Raw genomic sequence first — 18134 nt, 5'->3', positions numbered from 1 at the left:
TATGTTTGCTTTTCTCACTCTGGTAGGCACCTCACACATAGGGAATGCTGAGCACTGCTTTTTTAATAGACTTTTCTTTCATTACTCCTAGATTGCATCCTTGGGAGGGAACGTAACCTCCTGCACCGCAGTCTGTTGCTGCTGTTGAAGGAAGGCCAGAAATAGCTTGAAACGTAGTTAGATAGCAATGTGTTGAAGCTGCACGTTTGTTGGAGTAGTGCACTGGTGAGCTGGCTGCTGCCATGGCACAAAGGCCCCGTGGGCATGGAGGGCTGGGGGCAGGTGGGCCATGCGCACACTGTGCTGAATCTCCGTGTTGCTGATCCGTCTGATGTGACTCTGAGTGCTCAGTTTTATTTCTCCATGTCATATCTTGGAAGGTCTCGTAGCTGGAAATGCTGTGTTTACATCTGGTTCTTATATTCCTGTTGGCTTTCTTCATTTCTCTGACACTGTCTGTTGATATTTGTGAGTTTCTGCTGCGTTCCTCCTTGCAGCTCACCGTGTGTTTGCTTCTGCCATGCTGGGGAGGAGGTAATGTCACAAACCACTCACAGGCTCGCAACTTGAGCTGGAACATATCATGTTCTGACACTGCTTTGTCCTTCGTGGGATGAAGTCACTTGTTTTTGGCATCAGCAGTGCTCTGAGATGGACCTCGGAGTGGACGAGGAGCTCATTCCTCCAGTGCTCATCACACTGCTTTTCTGAGCAAAACGTGGCACTGATGCTGGGAGTGGAGCCTGTCTGGAAAAGGACACAGCCAGCTTCTGCAGGAGCGTGGAGCAGATGCGCTGTGCACAGCAGCCCTCCCCTGCCATGTAGGATTATGGCATAAAAGTCAGGAGTGCTGGGGCTGCCCCTGCACCTTCCAGTAGCATTTACAGCCTTGAGGGGAATCCCATCTGTTTGTTATTCCTGGTTATTGATACCACTGCCTTCCAGCTCTGTAACCTCTTACTGACATCCCTTCTGGAGGTGATGAAGTCAACGCGATGAAACCCTTCTTCTTTTTCTGCAGACTTTTCTTTGAGCTCAGTCCTCAGATGGTGCAGCTGGGGACGTCCCATTCCATCACTCTGTGCCCCTTCTTGTCCTGTTCCAAACATCTCAGTTCAGACCCACAGAACTGCCTGAATTCTCATCTCCCGTGTGCATGATTTGATGCCTATAGGTGCTAAAATGAGGTTTCTGTGCTCACAGTGGTGCTTCTTTTAACTCTTTAACCTCTGCTTTTTATTTTCTGTATTTGTAAGAAGGCAAGAAGATTCTCAAGTTTTAAATATAAAATGTGCTATTCTCAGCCCACACTAAAATTATCTTCTGCTGCAGCTTAATGCTGATCCAGGAAAGCCTAATGGGTACAGCTCCCAGCATTTTAATGGTAAATTTAGTGGTGGGAATAAAAAGTGGAGTCGCGTATGATGCTGTATGTACCATTATAGAATGGCAGCAGTGCTTGGGAGGGGAGGAAGATCCTCTCCTTCTGCTTCGTATCCGTGAGACATAATGCCAGGTCTGCTCCTGGGAATCCTGCTCAGTGCACTGCAGAGGAGAGCCTGCTCACTTCCACAGTTTGTATTCCATTTATGGCAAAGTGCTGCAGTGCCTTTACATCACGTTTACAACAGAGCTTATTGCCTGACCAATAGTTTCTTTGCTACAGCCCTTCAGCCTTCTCCTGCCAAACAGACCCATTGCTGGCTTTTTCAGTCCTAAATAAACCCTGTGAAGTTATAACTGAACCTGTTAAAGCTTGCATATAATTTTACAGTGATTTATTGACAGTGTTTTAAAGAGTTTTTTTATGTAGCATGTATTTTTCAGTCAACTTTTCATCGTCCCAAATAACAGCAGGCTGGGTGTTACTGTGCACACAGCTCTGACCCTGTGCTGTCCCACATAACAGCACTGCTCTGGATTTGCAGTGCCTGCAGCCCGGATTGCAGCTCGTGGGGAATGCAGAGTTGGCCATGCAAGAAACAAGGCTTGTATTGCAGCCTTGAAGACAGGCTTTTCATCACATCTCCTGGGCTAGTTAACAGCACTGCTAATTTGAGACCAGCTCACTGAGCACTGAAACAAGCAGCTCCTCTGCTGGTGGAATCTCATTGCACAAAGGGCCTGGGATGCAGAGAATCAAGAAGTGAGGGCAGCAGTGCCAGCAGGATTCAGGCTTCTCTGTGCAGGTTAACTCCATCCCCACATCTCATCAGTACTCGAGACCTTCTGACCACGAGATCCCACACAGAAGGGCAGCAGAGCAGTGCCCTCGTGCCGAGCTGTGATGGTTGCTGCTATTGGAACCTTCCATCTGTGGCACCCCAGGTGTTCAAGCAGTGCCCTGAGCTGTCAGAGCAACGCTGGGCTTGGCCACAGGCACTGCCTTCACAGGTAGCAGTGCTCACACCCAGGCTCTGGGTGTAGCAGAAGGCAAATGCAAGGCGTGTGGGATTCTTCCAGGGAAGAAGGTAATTGTTGATGCTCTGTGTGTGGAAAGACTTTAGGATGACCTGAGGTGGCTGGCATGAAAGAATTTATTAAGATATTGGCCATAGTGCACATAGTGCATAGTAAATGTTGCTTGGATTCTTCTTGTTTTGAGGAGGAGGAGCCCTTCACTATGGATTTTAGCTTTGCATGCCAACTCAGAAACAGAAAAGCAATTGGAAATTCAATCCAGAATCTGTTCTTTCTAGCTTACATCAATAGTTCAATACTTAATGGGTATTTTGTGTTTAAACTGAGTTTTTCTGTGTTGGGTTTTTTTTTGTTTGTTTGTTTTCATAGATTCATTTTCATAGAATCATAGCATGGTTTGAGTTGAAAGGGCCCTCAAGGATCACAGAATGGTTTGGGTTGGAAGGGACCTCAAGGAGCATTGGGTTCCAGCCCTCTGCCAAGGACAGGGTTGCTGAGGTTTGGCTGTGTTTGTTTTTTTACAGACTGTTTAGAGCCATAACAATTCTCTTACTGCATATAAGAGGACAGGACAGTGGAGTTCACTCTGTTTCTCCAGAGTGGTGTCACGAGAATGAATGTGGCTTCAGAATGGATGAAGTACTGCATGAAATACGCACGCTGGATTTCAGTATTTCCCTGGACTGGAACAGCACCAAAGGTGCAGCTCGCTCTCCTCCTGCGGGTGCAAAATCCAGAAGTGGAGGCTGTGAAGTTTTGTGATGGAGCAGCAAATAACGAAAAGTCCGGGGCTCCAGCAGTGCCTGGGCTGTTTGCACCAGGACTGGAGTGGTGCCCAGAAGTGCTGCTCCAGGACAGAGTGATGTTGGAGCCTTCCCACCCGCTCAGCACCGTGTGCTGGTGGGCAGGGCTGCTCCCTGCCTGTGGTTGATGTCGCAGATGGACTCGAGGTGACCCTGCAGGTGTGTGGTGTGGGGAGCGTCCTGGTGCTTGTGGCCCCAGTGCTGTCTTCAGCTCAGCCCCCCTGTCAGCTGGGCCCTGTAAATGCTCTCATTTGGGGAAGCAAATGCGCTCCTCAGTGCGTCTCTGCCTGGGGGAGATAGGGAGGTTTGGCTACAAATGAAAGAGAAGTCAGCTGAATGAGAAGTAATTCAGCAGCATTCAGGAGAGCGTGGTAAACCTGAGGTGGAAAATGACAGTGAGGACTTTCAGGAGATTGGCTTGGGATGATTTGTTCCAAAAATACCAACCGCTCTCCCTCATCCTTCCAGTTTTATTAGAATTCTGCTCTCCCAGGAGGGCTCCTGCGTTCCTGCAGAGCTCGCTGTGGGCTCACATCACTCTGCAGCTCTGGCTGCAAATCCTGCCTTTGTTTCCCATTCTTGTCTGCTGCACTTTGTGAAGGTGCTCTGCTGCTTAAATCTGCTTCATCAGCCCAACGTTGTGTAGGTGAAGACTTCCAAGGCAGGTAAAGGGGACATTTGAATTAATCCTCTTTCTGATACGTCATCTTGCGTGTTGGTCTCCTCTCCAGTTACAGAAATAGGGTCTGTTTGGGTAGGAACACTGGTGGCCTTTCCAAAGGAAGGGAGAGGACAGCTATCTCAAAGGAAAAGTATCTGAAAACTGCTCTGACCACCACTGCCCTGACACAGAAGGTACTCAGTGCTCACGGAGGAGAAGGAATTTCAGATAATGTTGCCTGTAAATGGAGTTGAGGCTGAAGTTACTGCCTGGGCAGCACGTCATGGTGTGGGCTTTGTGACCAGTGATGTGGCAGCGCTCAGGAAAGGCGGTTGGGGGCTTTGGGGATGGGGTTGGATGTGCTGTGTCTGTTTGGTAGCTGTACAGACATTCTGTGACAAAATAAGCAGCACCACACGGATGGCGCAGGGCTGGTGTTGCATACTGAGGAATATCCTTAGCAGACAGCAGCAGTCACAGCTAAACCACGACCTTGAATGTTACGAACACTGGGATGTGAGGAGGGAGAGCTGCAAGGGAAGATCGGGTTTCATACTCACACAGGGGAGAGCTTGAAAGTGAGCTGTATGAGGCAGCGTGAAGAAAGTGTAAACTAGGCACTTTGTTGAGGTAAGGATGGAACCCGACGTGTTTTGCCATATTGCATCTCGTTTGCTGTCTCTCTCCTGCCTAATAAGGATGCTATTCCTCCTGCCGCCCCATCTCTTTAAAATGAGTTATTGTCCACCAGGTTGCGTTTTGTCAATCTGTGAGGCATCTGCACCGGATGACTAATTAACTTTTAATTAGTAGGGAATAGAAAGCTCAGGTTTTGTTTTGCTTTGAGGCTCAGGCTGTGAGTTCTGTGCTCAGCACTGCCGCCCCTCCCCGCAGAAACGCAGCAGTGGGTCCTGGAGGACTGGAGGGATGCGCAGAGCTGTGATGTGGGGCTGTTCAGCTCCACCTCATGACTAAGCTGGGCTTTGTCAGCCTTGTAATTGGGATTGAGGTTGCCACACGAGTTAGCCCAGTTTCAGTTACTGATGTTTTGAAACCTCAGAAACAGAGCCTGGTGTGAAAGAATTGCAGGATTGTGGAATGGTTTGGGTTAGAAATCGCCTCGTTCCCACTTTCAGGCTTGCTCAGGTCCTCTTGGATGACATCTCCTTCCTTCTGTTGTATCAGCTGCACTGTTCAGCTCGGTGTCTTCTGCAAACATGCTGAGGGTGCACTCAATCCCACTGTGTATCATCAGTAACGATGTTGAAGAGCACTGTTCCCAAGACCAGGAGCCATGGTTCTCCATTTCCAGTCACCGGGGCTTCATCTGACAGCCACAGCTCTGGGCTATGGAGGGGAGCAGCTTGGCAGCCCCATCAGCAGCTCCCTCAGGGCCCTGGGATGATACCATCCTGCCCCATAGCCCTGTGCACGTTCAGCCCCACCAGCTGCTCTCCAATCCGCTCTTCTTACAGTGGGGGGATTTTTCTCCCCACCTCCAGCCCAGAGCTTCAAGGATGTGAGATATGGAAGCCTGACTGCCTCTGAACGCCGAGGCTGTGGAGTCCCTCAGCTTTCTCCATATCTTTTGTTGCCAGGAAGGCCAACCCGTGTGTGCAGGTCCTACAAATGTGCTTTAGTGTCCGAATTGTTGTGTTGGCACTGCTCTGAGCTGCAGGGAGGGCTGGATGCCGGGTGATGAGTGCGACAGATGCGGGCTGCAAAGATCAAGGTCCTGCACGGCCTCCTTGGGCAGCAGGGTGCCTGTCACTGCCTTCTCATGTGTCTGGGCTTCATCTCCATACCTTTAAAAGGGAATGCAGAAATATTTCCAGGCAGATTTAGACCTCTCCAACGTTTTTTTCCTTCCTGCAGTCAGTAGAGGAAGAATCTCCTTCCTTGTGGTGAGGAACCTGACCTCAGAGTGACTTTGCCAGAGAAGGGGAATCCAGCAGGCGCATTCCCCACTCTGTAGTCATCAGTGATGCTGTATTGCTTCTCCTGGTCATGGCATTGTGAATGGTGGGAGTCAGCCATCTGGCTGCATCCCAGGAGCCCTTCCCTAATTGTGTATGTTAGTACAAGTGCACAGTTACCAAGCATTGTGCAGAAAAGGGCAATATTTAAGACTAACAGGTATGTGATGTTTAGAAGTACTTCATATGGATGTTTTTTTGCACTTACTATGAATTATTCCACGATAAACCGACCTGCAGGGCTGGAGCAGCACATGGCTGCAGGTGGGCAGGCTCCAGCACACTGGTGGGTCAGCGGCTGCTTTGGGGGCTGTGAACAGGTCTGGATCAGTCTCAGTGTCTCTGTGTGCCACCACAGCACTGATGCTGATCCATTTCAGCACAGATAGTCGAGCCAATGCCCTCCCAGCGAGGAATGACAGAACTTTGCACCTTAGAGCTGCTGTTTGACTCCCAGATTGCACTTAGCATATGGAAGCTGTTCAGTCAGTGCACTGCAGTGCATTGAGCACACGTTCCCCGTGCTTCTTGCAGCTGAACGCCGTGTGCTTGCTCAGCTGGCACTGCAAGCCATTCTCTTGCCTTTGCAGTGCTGCACTGCTGGCAGGGAGCAGGATGTTCAGGATGTTCTGCTCAGCAGAGTGCCCTGAAGTTTACTGAGAGGTGTGTGCTCTCCCCACCCTTCTCCCTGCCCTCCATGCTCTCTCCCCTCCTCCTCCACCCCCAAAGCTCATTTCAGCATTGCACAAGCTCGGTGTCGCCTTCTCGCTGCTCAGAACAGGCTTCTGAGCAAACAACAAAAATCCCGTTGTGCTGCATGAATGCGTTCCTCCCTTTAATGGTATGAAGTGCTCCGTGTCCTTTACAAGATCTGCCTTTGTCACAGCTGTCAAATGCTCAGCCCTGCACACTGCAACCCACCGACCTCAGCTCTCAGCTGCCAGACCTTGGAAGCTTGGAAGTTTTTACTTTCTCCCCCATCTTCTTTTTTTTTTTTTTTTTTTTTTTCCCCTTTTTCCCCTACAAGTGGCAGCTCAAATCCCAAGCTGAAAGTGAATCGCAGCTGCTGGCCGCCCTCCAGCATTCCTGGCTGCAAGAGTAAGGATCTGGAATGTCAGCGGCAGCGGGGCGGGAAGGAGCAGCGTGCGCGTGGGGAACGGCGCCCGGAGGAGGAGGACGGAACAAAACACAACTTCAGCTGGCCTGCCCCTTTCCAAACCCGTGTTTGTTCCTGATTTATGCTTCGGGTTTCTCTTAAAGCATGCAGCTCGGCGCAGCCACGGCAGAGAGCTGGCAGCAGCGTGCCGGAGTACAACAGGTTTTTGGTGGTGGTTTGGGTTTGTTTTTTCGCTCTTTGGAAAAGCGTCTGGTCTAGAGACGCTCGGCTGTTCCTCCTGCTCTTCCCATTGAGCTGGGAGACCTTTCCTGTGCAGCTTTGGGAAGGAGAGCCCCTGGTCCTGCGGCTCCGGACAGGAGATGTCCCCGCGTGGGCACTGCGGACACCACCTCTTCTGCTCAGACGAGGAACCTTTCGGAGCCTCGGCTCCCTCTGCAGCAGATTAATGCCTAAAATTATACACCTTAACCAGCAGGGTTTAATTACCAGAGCTGTGAGTAGTTTAATTAGTTTGTTCTGACCTTGGAAGGAGGACCTGCCCAGCGACGGGAGAGCGCAGCCTTATTGCTCTGCGGTGACCCAGCCTGCAGGGCCATGTCGTCTCTGTTCACCAGGAGCAAGGATTACACGCGGAGCAGGAAGTCCCAGTCAGATTCACCCCCGTCCTCTCCTTCCCCGATTGCAAAGACGCTCAGAGTAAGCAGCTTTTCCTTTCTGTGCTCAGGGCGGCCCGCCGGGGTTGGTGGAATGCCCTCGGATTGCCGCGGCTGTGGTTTGCTTTGGAAGGAGCGTGGTGTAAAGTGAAACTCGGGAAGGTGACTCTGCAGCAACAGGTTGGAAAGGCTGTAAGTTCCTGGAGCGGTGCTGATTGGCACTGGTGCTGCGGGGAGCTGCCGTGATGGTGTTCCCCTGCCCTGCGCTCACAGCAGGCACAGACATCTCTCTCCATAGGTTGTGTCTGCGAGGAAAATGAGGCAAAACCTGAGCAGCTTGTTAAGCTGTGCGCTTCCATCAGCGCTGCGATGCTGCCGGCATCCAGCTGGGAGCTGTGGTCTGGTTTAGTAATTCCAGCAGTAGAAAAATAAAGAGAACCACCTGCACCAGGAGGAGCAGCAGGGCAGGATAGCGGCCGGTGTGCTGCTCTGCAGAGGTGTCCTGGGAGTGGGAACGCTGTGAGAGTGCTGGTGTTGGCCGGGGGAGGCTATGGGAACCCCTGCGTCCCCATCAGGGTACGGGCAGCCTCTTTGCAGCCAAGGAGTGCTAGCCATCTGGAGAAAGTCCGCTCACTCCTGGAGGAATGAGCCTGAAAAAAGGCAGATTAATTTTAGATGCAAGCATTGCATTAATCTGAGCACTGGGGTTCGCTCAAATCAGGTGCGCATGGTCTGCTCCACTCGTCCTGTCTGGAAGCAGCGGAGTGCTGGTTGTGCAGGGGGTGTTTGCCCCGCCGTGGGGCAGCAGCAGCGGAGCTGCCTGGGGCGTCCCTGGGGGTTTGGGGTCACCCCCTGTGAGCTGGGTCCCGTGGCAGCTCACCCCACTGTGCCTGCAGCTCCTGGGAGCCTGCAGCAGAGGTAACAGTGGGGGCAGGAGGTTGGGACCTTCACATGTGTTCTGACTTATTGTATACAACTGAGGAAGGTTTCGATTTCTCTCCACAACCAAGTTTTTCAAAGCCTCCTTGCACACGTGAGCGTGGCAAACGTCTCTCAAGCTGTGGCCGTTCCTGCACAGTGCTGTTCCTGCCTGTGCTGCTGCCGGGGCCCCGTGGTGGTGTGAGTTGGAAAGCAGGTGGGTGAGCAGGGAAATCCTGCAGCTAATAGAGGTGGTGGTGCAGGATGGAGCACCAGAGCTGGGGGAGAGCCGTGCCCTGCGTGCAGAGATGTGGCTCACAGGTCAGTGTAGGAAGCAGCCCTGGCGTGTCGGGGCTGTGGAAGCAGCCGATGCTTTGGCAGGATTTGCTTCTAGCTGAAACAAAGTCTCTGAGTTAACTCCTTCGGCAAGATAATGTAATCCTGCCATGAGCAAAAGCAATAATTAAGTGTACTTTCCTATGGGATTGTGCCATGGTATTTTTTTGTGCGTTTCCCCTTGCTCCCATGCCCACAGTATTGGCAGCCCTTGCAGCCTTAATAAAACAGGTGGGAATGTGATATCTTGGAGCCTTTCCTATTTCCATCCGGTTCCGATCGATCCCAGCAGAGCTGTGCACGCTGAACGATCCCAGCTGGGCAGGCAGTGAGGGGCAGGCATGGAAACCTCCTGCAGCAGCAGGCAGCCCAAAGAAGGACTTGTTCCTTGGGCAAACAGCTGCATTCAGATGCCATTTACAAAGCAGCTCCCTGTGGCATGCCCTTGGCCCTGCCTTTGCCCTGCTGCTCGTAGCCTTCCTTGTTGGCTGATAGGATAAAACCACACGTGCTTTTTTTTCTGCCTCTAACGATGAGAAGGGTGAGCACTTTGCAGTGGAACACTTTGCACACTCTAAGAAAGGCAATGCCCTGGAATATAACAGCACCATAGGGGAGGGCTCGAGCAGAAGGCACCCGAGGAAGCTGTGCAGTGTGTTGGTGTGTGAGCAGCTCCATGTGCCATTGCAGGGTGAGCACCTCCAGTGCCTGGCGAGCTGCAGGGCCCCACTTCTTGTGTCATGGAACCAGTAGGGTTGGAAAAAAGCCCTGAGGTCATCCATCAACCTTGGATATCACCACTGAACCACATCCCTCAGTACTGCATCTGCCCTTTCCTTGAACACCGGTAGGGATGGTGAACCCCCACCCCCAGGCAGCGTGTGCCAATGCATTGTTGCACTTTCTGGAGATGTTCGGGTGCTGCTGGAGCTCCTGCTCCCATCACAGCCCCACATGGCAATGGGTGGGAGCATCTCATGGCCCGTCCTCACTCTGTTGAGTGGCTTTGTGACCGCTTGAGCCTTGTTGCAGTTATTAGAGGTGCCGGCTGTACTCTGGCATTAGGCAGAGCTGCACAAATCATTTGCTGTGCTGCACAGCGTGAGGGGATAACAAGTGCTCTGCAAACAGTTCTCCAGGAACCTTTATCTTCCTGGTCTGCATTGAGCAGCCTGGGCTCGTCCTGCTGGTGATAAAAGTGATGCTGCTTGCATCGGAGCGGGGTCAGGCCGGTTGTCTCCAGACATTCTTTTCCTTGTGTCTGCACTGCTGGCTCATTACGCAGTGTTTGCAGAAACTCTGCTGTCCTCTCCCATTAGCCAGCAAAAAAGTAGGATACCGAAACTTGAACTTTAAGGCAATTAACCTCAGGCTGTGCTCTTCCACTGCCTGATTTGTTTATTGCTGCTCCCATCGCTGGTTATTTCTCAGGCGTCGTGTTCCTTAGATGGATATCAGTAAGAAATCCTTCTGGGTTCTGTTTGTTGTTCTTCTTTTTGTTGTGTTTTGTTTTTTTCCTCTGTAAATGCCCATATCTGGAAATGCATTGGGAGCATCCTCAGGGCACCCACCCGCCGGGTGGGACTCGGTGCTGGGCAGCTCTGACCACACTTATGTCCATACCAGGAGCCCTGGTGCATGCAGTGACCCATGTTTAGTGTTACACCCTGCTGGGTCTCAGTAGTTAAACTTTCTCAGCTCTCCTCCTTTCCTAGGAATCAAGCCATTGATTCAGGCCAAAGCCAAGCAGGGAGGGTGCCAGTTCTTCAGTGTCCACAGGCTGCTGGCTGAGCCCATGCTCCACCCCTGTGGCATTTTCTAGGCAGACGTGGCCCCACTGCGTGTCCATGTTACCAAAATAAGTCGTTTCTGCCCTGGGAGGGCTCTTGCAGGGTGCTGTGGCTGGAAGGGTGGGATGATGTTTCCCATGTGTTGAAATCCCATCGGGATCTGGCTGTTCCCAGAGCTGGAGGCACGTGGTGCAACACCACCACGGCGTGCGCAGCTCCTGCCCTTCCCCTGGGCGCCTGCTCTGTGCTGCTCCACGGAGGGATCCAGCTCAGCAGATGGGGAGAGGCCGCCTGGGATCACAGTGCTGCTGTGGGATTGCCCAGCGCTGCAGGGGGAGCCCGGTGTGCAGAAGGGGTGAGGAGGAGGAGATCTGATGTGGGCTCAGCCCGGAGCGCAGCCGCAATGGCCCAGGGGGACAGGGAGGTGCTGTGGGATGGGAATGGGTGGAAGGGGAGAGTGGATGGAAACCAGAGGCAGAAAACCACTACTCTGAATTGCAAACCGGTGTTTACTGCAGTGGCAGGAGCCCATTATAGCTTTGTTTTCCATAAGAGGAACACGAACCCGTAGCAAACGAAGCTGGCAGGGCTCAGTCTGCCCATTGCCTCTGGGCGCTGCAGCTGGACCTGTGCAGCTCCGCACACATCTGTGCAGGCTCCCACCCAGGGAGGTGCTGCCCCCTCCTTGGAGCTGCCCCTGGTGACAGATGCAGAGTGCTGACCTCGGGTTTGCTTGGTCTGCTGCTTGGGTTGGTTTGGTTTTTTACAAGGACTTGTCAGTTCTTTTTACTAACCCCTATAGCTGAGGTCACTCCTGAAGAAGCAAAGCTTTGGAGCAGACATCCTCGAGCAGGTTTGGGCTCGGATCACCTCCTGGCAGCAGCTCTGGAGCTGTTTTAGACAGAAACAAATGAGGAGAGAGAGAGGCAGCACCGACAGCCTTAACTCTGACAGCGCAGGATGCTCCGTGCGGTGCAGACAGCCCGGCATACCTCAGCAGCCCTAATGGCTTTTCCATGCAGGCACTCCCCGTGCCCATGCAGTGGTCACAGGAATGCTATGTGGCTGCTCCAGGACAGGTTGGTTTTAGCAGCTGCAATTGAGGCTCCAAATAGGCATTTAAACACACCACGATAACACCTGGGAATGCCCAGCAGTGTGTGCAGGGCTGGGAGGAGCTGCTGCCTGCAGCCCCATGGCATTAAGAAGTTTGGGAGCAGCAATCTCCTCCTCTCAGTCCCTTGGCCCTTCAGCTTTGATTTCCTCATGTCTGGAGATCTCTGTCTAAGATCACAGTGCTTTGCAAAATGAAGTTTTTCAGCAATAAAACTTGATCCCTTCGAAAAGAGGGGAAAAAAAGAAATCAGAGCAGCAGACCCAGGTTTCTGAGTTGTGGCCTCTCCTAAATTAAACTACAATCCAGCTCAGTGCTTTACACAGTGAGCTCTATCCCCCAGAGCCAGCAGTAATGAAGTGCAGCTGGGGCTGAGCCGAGGGGCCACGGATGAGTGGGGAACTGAGGCAGGGGGATGGGGGGAGCACAGAGGAGCTGCCTGTGCTGGGGCCATGGAGGTGCTGCTGCTGTCAGCCCCCCCGGCTGTGTGTTTGTTTCGTGCCGTAAGCAATGCAATGTGTTGCAGGCAGCAGCCAAGGCTGCTATTCCAGCTCAGATGGACTTTTAATATTATGCTTCAGTAACAGCAGTTTTTATTAAGCAAAGCTTTTTGATTTATAGTTTGTGAAAACATGCTTTGCGTAAGGCTTTGGGGAGTTGGGGGTTAGATGGAGGTGGTTTGGCTGCACCGTGTTATCAATCACAGCAGTGGGATTTGTGATCCTTGCATTCGCAGCGGTGCAGCCCGGGTGGAAGGCAGCAGCATCCATCACCAGGCAGGAGCTGGCGGGGAGCTGAGCCGCAGCGCTGGGTCAGCACAGCAGCTTTCCCAGGGAGGCGGTGACCTCAAAGAAGCAGAGTTCAAAACAGACCTTGTAATTCTTCTGCACCCTTTGGAAAACCAAACTTTCTGAGCACTGCTTGTGCCCAGCCGCAGCTCCAACTGCAGGCTGCACCATGCACCAAACCCATCCCTGCTCCTCCCCGCAGCTCTTGCAGTGCAGCCCCACGCTCCCTTCCAGCTGCACGCCGTGCACAGGAGCTGATCCTTCTGCAGCAGCCGTGCAGCAGAGTAGCAAACCTGCAGTGGGGTGGGAGCAGACAGCCCCAGTGCTGCAGCATTGTGCGCATCACAGGAAGAACTGTGAGCCCTCAATCCGTGGGGCTTAGCAGGAGGATGGCTGCCAGCACTGTTGGAGGAGTTCTTGGGGCTTTGTGTGTGGGTTGGGGGGGCAGTGGGGCAGTGGCTGTGACCTGGGATCCTGCAAAGTGGTGGTTGATCATGGGGTGATCAGATCCCTGAAACAAAACGCCAAAATAAATTCCTTGGAAGCTATCTTAAAATAGTGCAGACTTTCCCGAGGTTGGCCAATGGGAGATAAAGAAGCATGAAATTTTCCAACAGCATCTTTTTTTGGGGAGTGGAAATGTAAATAGTGGACTTTTTCTGCCTGTGTTGGGTCAGGTCTGAGCAGCAGAAGAATGCATCTGGAAGCAATGGGGCAGCGTCTGCCTTGGCAGAAGGGCTGAGCCCCTCTTGGCGCAGCATTTCAGGGCTTCATTTCAGCCAAACCTTCTGCAAGGAATTTGGTTTTAATTTTACCGTACTGAACTTCAAACAGCTGTGAGAGTTTGTGTGTTTTGAAGGGAAAACTCCTGCTTTCCTCCATCCAAAACCCAAACCCTGCAGCGTTCCTGCGCTGTGCAGCATCAGCTTGGAGCAACCCGGTGTGAGGCGTCCCTGCCTGGAGCAGGGGGTTGGAACTAAACGATGCTAAGGTCCCTTCCGACCCAAACCACTGCATGATTCCACGATGCTGTTTGCTCCCATGCCCTGTGTTCTGCAGCCCTGTGGCGTTCAGCCAGCTCTACCCAGCCCAGGGGAACTGGCAGCAATAGCCAGGCTGTGCCACCCCAGCACCGTGCTGCTGTCCCACAGCCAGGAGGAAGGATGCGACCTGAGGCGTGTGGCTGTAGGTCGGGGTGCAGGTGCAAACCCCACTCCCATCCTCCTGCTGCGAGAGCTCCGAGCACTGATGCTGACCAGAAACCTGGCAGCGCTCCCCGCAGCGCTGCTCTGCGTGTCGAAGTTTTCCTTTAACAGCCATCAGCGCTCACGTCCCGGGCTGCAGGTCCTGCCTGGCTGCACGCTGCTTTCAGAACCAGGGCAGCCGTGCTGCTCCCCGGGGCCCTCCTCCCCCCGTCCTGACCCTGTTTAGCTGGGGAGGGCTCATGGCACAGCCCCGTGTTCCCGTGGCTGCTGCTGGCTCTCGTGGAGCCTCGGATCCCTGGGGAAATGCAGTGCTCGGGGACGATGCTGACGGCGCAGCTCCACGTTTGCCAGGGGAAAAAAAAAAAAACGTGAAAAATACAATGGTGCATTCGCAGAGTTGGGACGGCTGATTCTCAGCACTGCTTTAACCCTACCAGGCCGTGTGGGGTTCATCCAGGAGGGTCTGTGTGGTGGGCTCGGCTGCTGCTGCTGCTGCCCTCTGCTCCTTCAGGCAGCGCTGGAGGCTGAGGCTGTGCCCCTGAGCTCAGGGCATGCACTGCACTGCTCCCTCATGCTGCACAGCAGGTGATGCTGCTGACGTTTCAGTGGCATTTGGTTGTTTGAGCAGAGAAGCAGTGATTGCAGGGAGGGCAGCCCAGCTGCAGCTGGAGGTTTCTGAGGGTGCTGTGGCCGAATGCGGGGCAGGGCTGGGCTGGAAGGGAGCTGGTCCTGGTGGAGATGGCTCCTCTCTTCTGTCATCGTTTTAAAAGCAGGACAGAGTAAGCTGGTCCTTGGGGTACCAGCATAGCCTGCGTGCAGACCTCAAGAAGAGGCTGGGACAGAAACTGATCTAACACAAAATAGATATCCCTTCCTTCCCTGAAGGTAATAGCGAGTGGAGGAGCTCTGATGGAAGCTGGTTTGTGATTCCATCACAGCGGGGCTGTTGCCAGCAGTGGCTGCAGAGTTCTGTTCAGCCTCTGCTCTCCAGACCCGGCCTTTATATGGTATCATCTTTGTCTCAGAAACACCACTTCACTGCAGCACCATGCAGAGGCGGCTGCAGGTGGAAGGCTGGGGAAGGATGCAGTTCCCTGTGGGTCCCTTCCAGCTCGGGAGGTTCAGGCTGTAGCACAGGGCTGGAACTGCTGCCGTGGTTCTGCTGCAGCCCTGAGCTCAGCCTGATGGAGCCCCTGCAGGCACAGCCCTGGGGAGGACATGCTAATTGACAGCAGGGTTTGGGCTTTGGATTTAGCAGCTCCAGCTGAATGTGCTCTCCAGCTGTGAGGCTTCAGCTTTGGTTCAGTTCCTTTGTGCTGGCCGAGGCACCACGTCCTGTGACAGAGGGCTGTATGGGGTGGTTTCTTTCACAAGACGGGGGTTGTGTTGGGGTTGGAGGAATTGGAAATGTGATGACTTGCAATACCTGCCGTGTTGTTGTGTTCCTGCTGTGGGGCAGGCTGAGCACAGACCTCATTGTGCTCATGCACCAATGCACAGAGGAGCTCACGGGGGAAGCAGGCGATGGGAGCAGTGCATCCCACAGGAACCCGTGCTGTTCTGTTCGACTTTGGCATTTGTAGGAGAAAACTGCCCGGTGCAGGGAACTGCTCTAAGAGCTGTGGTTTACCACAGTTGGCCCCGCAGGACGCGGCAGCGCCAAGCAAAACTCCTGTAATCCCCTCTGGCCCAGGTCAGTGTGCTGTAAGAGCGGCTGCAGCGAAGGCAGAGCTGGGAATTGCTCTGCTGCGATGGGAATGCAGGTGGGGAAGGAAGAGCCCGATGTGCCCCAGGCTCTGTGGGGCTGTGAGCTCCTCAGCCCCCCCCGCAGCTCCTGCTGAGCTCCTCTCGCCCTGTAAAGCTCTCCTTCCTCGCAGGTATTTGGCCGTGGAGAAAAGGTTTGTGGTTTTCAGATGTTCATTGTGCTCACAGCTCTGTGTCGGGGGCCGTTCATCACTCACCCACACACACAGGGCAGCGATCAAAGCCAGCACGGCTATTTGATGTGAAAGGGAAACAAGAGATGAGTTTGGGGCCCAGGAATGGGCTTCAGCTCTGGACACGAGGATTTAAAAGCCAAGGTTCTGTAGGTTTTGGGTTTGTGAAGGAAATGAAATCTGAAATGCTTCAGAGAAGCAGAAGCAGTTGAGAAGGCTCTGCAGCAGTCGGTGGATCGCAGTTTGGGTGCAGGCTGTGTGTGCTGGGGTGGGAGCAATGTGCTGCTGGGGCTGCACTGTTAGTTCTCCTGGTCATTAACTCCCTTTTTTTCTTCTTTTTTCCCCTCTTTCCTTCAGCATGAACGACTTTCCAGGTAAGAACTTTGTTTCTCAGGGTTTTTTTTCCGATCTAATATTTTAGATTTAAGATTTTTTTCTATGTCCCATCTTTGCTCAGCTCTGGGGGTTCCCCATCCTTCACAGCAATGGCACGAGCTGTCCCTGGCTCTGACCAGTGGGTTCTCAGCTCAGCTGTTGGGCCACTCTGCTTTCCTCTTTTGCTCGTGCAAATCAAAACCCTTTGACATCCCGTTGAATGGAGCCCATTCCCACCATGAAGACGGGGATCCCAGCAGCGCGTGGGACGTTGCTGCCCAGTGGCTTTGGGCTGATAAGCGCTGGGCTGTTCCCAGCTGGTTCAGCACAGAGCACTGCCCGCCCTTGTGTCACACCGGCATTCCCTGCACTGCAGCTGCTCCACAGTGCTGCATCTTTGCCTTGCAGGTTGGAAGCAGCTACAGCCCCTGCCACCAGTGACTCCTACAGTGACCGTGCCTCCAGCCGCTCCAGTGCCTACAGCCGCAGGGAGAACCGCCTAGCAGCCCTGAGCAGCAGGGCAGAAGAGGAGAGCAACAGGGACTATAAGAAGGTGGGGTTTCTGTATGTAATGTGGTCACTGGCTGCACCTTGGAAGCTGCACCAACTGTCTTTGGAACGTGGTCTGTTTCCGTTGCCTTTGGGAATGATGCTCACTGTTGTCAAGTGCATCAGTCCTACAGAGGGTTAAAACAGGACAGGGGGTGAAGGGACACCCTGGGGACAGGGAGTGAGGGATCGGGCAGGAGAGATGGGGGAGGGATTTGTAAAGGAGAAGAAAGGCTAACCTTGAATACCACCGGCATGGCCACAGCTTGCACACCCAGCTGAATCATTTTTGCTGCTATGGCACTCCGGAATTATTTGCTCTAAAAGCTCTGAAGCTTTCAATGTGATCCTTGAAATCAGCAACACGGGCTGCCAGGTGTGTGTGCACATCTGGTACTGACGCAAAGGCCGTATGAAAAGTGTCTGTTTGGAGCACAGTGGCTGAAGAGCAGCCCTGTTAATTGAAACGCTGTGTATTTCAGTTGTACGAAAGCGCCCTGTCTGAAAATCAAAAGCTGAAGTCAAAACTGCAAGAAGCGCAGCTCGAGCTGGCTGACATCAAATCCAAGTTGGAAAAGGCAGCCCAGGTAAGGCCAAAAGCTGCTCCTCTGCTGGGCAAAGCGAGCGCTGCCCCGTGCCATGCCAACACATCCCCAGTGTGGGAGGGGATGCAGTGCTCAGGAGGGAAGCCTCTGCAGGGGAGACTCGTGTTACATTGCACAGAAAGCAGTGTGGTGTGTGTGATTCTCTAAGGATTGCTGCTTCTCTGGGCAAGTGCATCTGTGGGCTGTCCAGGCCTTTGTGCAGCATCGTGTGAATGCCTCTCCGTTTTAATAGCTTTCTATTTTTAATTTACATAGCAGAAACAGGAGAAAACTTCTGACCGGTCTAGCATGCTGGAGATGGAGAAAAGGGTATGTGTGTCTGCTTTCTTCTGGGTTCTGATCTTTGCCTTGTGCTACTCTACAGGGCATACTAATTTCTGGAAGGAAAGTGTTAATTAAAAGATAAGTTATATTTTTGCCTTGCAGAGCAGTGCGCAGCTATAATTGTGTTCTGACCTTTTTGTGCCTGAGACTTTTCTGCTCTCTTTGCAGACCAGCCGTGTTCTGACTTCCTTCTTTCATTATAGGAAGCTACAGAGCAGCAGATTGTATTGCATGGTCCTGCAGGGCTGTCAGTCCATTATGCTTTAAAATGTTATTGATCCTTATAAATAAAAACTTTCAGGAGGGAGGGAGAAACAAGACAAAGCGCTGGCTGGGTGTCCATCCTTGTGATTACTCTTGAAATCTGATTGATTGAACGCTCCTTCCTCCTAACCAAGCAGTCGGATTTGTTGCAAGAAGTTAAGCTGAGTTTGTGGTGTCTGGCTGAGTCTTAACTGACCCTGAAGTCAGGTTGGAATTGAGCTGAGGAGAGCTGTGCTCCACCTCACATGTAGGACCAAAATGACCCCAGCACATCACCTGCTGCCGTGCCCATCTGGTC

The 18134-nt window shown here is 52.9% G+C and overlaps 1 protein-coding gene across 13 annotated transcripts in view; it reads left to right on the top strand.

The window, feature by feature from the left end:
* PPP1R12B (protein phosphatase 1 regulatory subunit 12B) overlaps positions 1-18134 on the top strand; it is an 85923-nt gene that overhangs the window by 56572 nt on the left and 11217 nt on the right. For all 13 annotated transcript variants that reach the window (XR_014879929.1, XR_014879933.1, XR_014879932.1 and 10 more), the window contains 4 exons: positions 16077-16093; positions 16503-16647; positions 17126-17230; positions 17504-17557. Coding sequence is in view for 8 of the 13 variants with exons in the window: in XM_085210425.1 (XP_085066551.1) it covers positions 16077-16093; positions 16503-16647; positions 17126-17230; positions 17504-17557 (321 nt within the window). In the remaining 5 variants the exon portion in view is untranslated. The remainder of the gene's footprint in view (positions 1-16076; positions 16094-16502; positions 16648-17125; positions 17231-17503; positions 17558-18134) is intronic.

Source organism: Meleagris gallopavo, chromosome 28 (genome assembly GCF_905368555.1).
Source record: "Meleagris gallopavo chromosome 28, MGAL_WU_HG_1.1, whole genome shotgun sequence".
Taxonomy (NCBI): domain Eukaryota; kingdom Metazoa; phylum Chordata; class Aves; order Galliformes; family Phasianidae; genus Meleagris; species Meleagris gallopavo.
The sequence above is the reverse complement of the archived record's forward strand: the minus strand, read 5'-3'. Positions and strand labels throughout refer to the sequence as shown.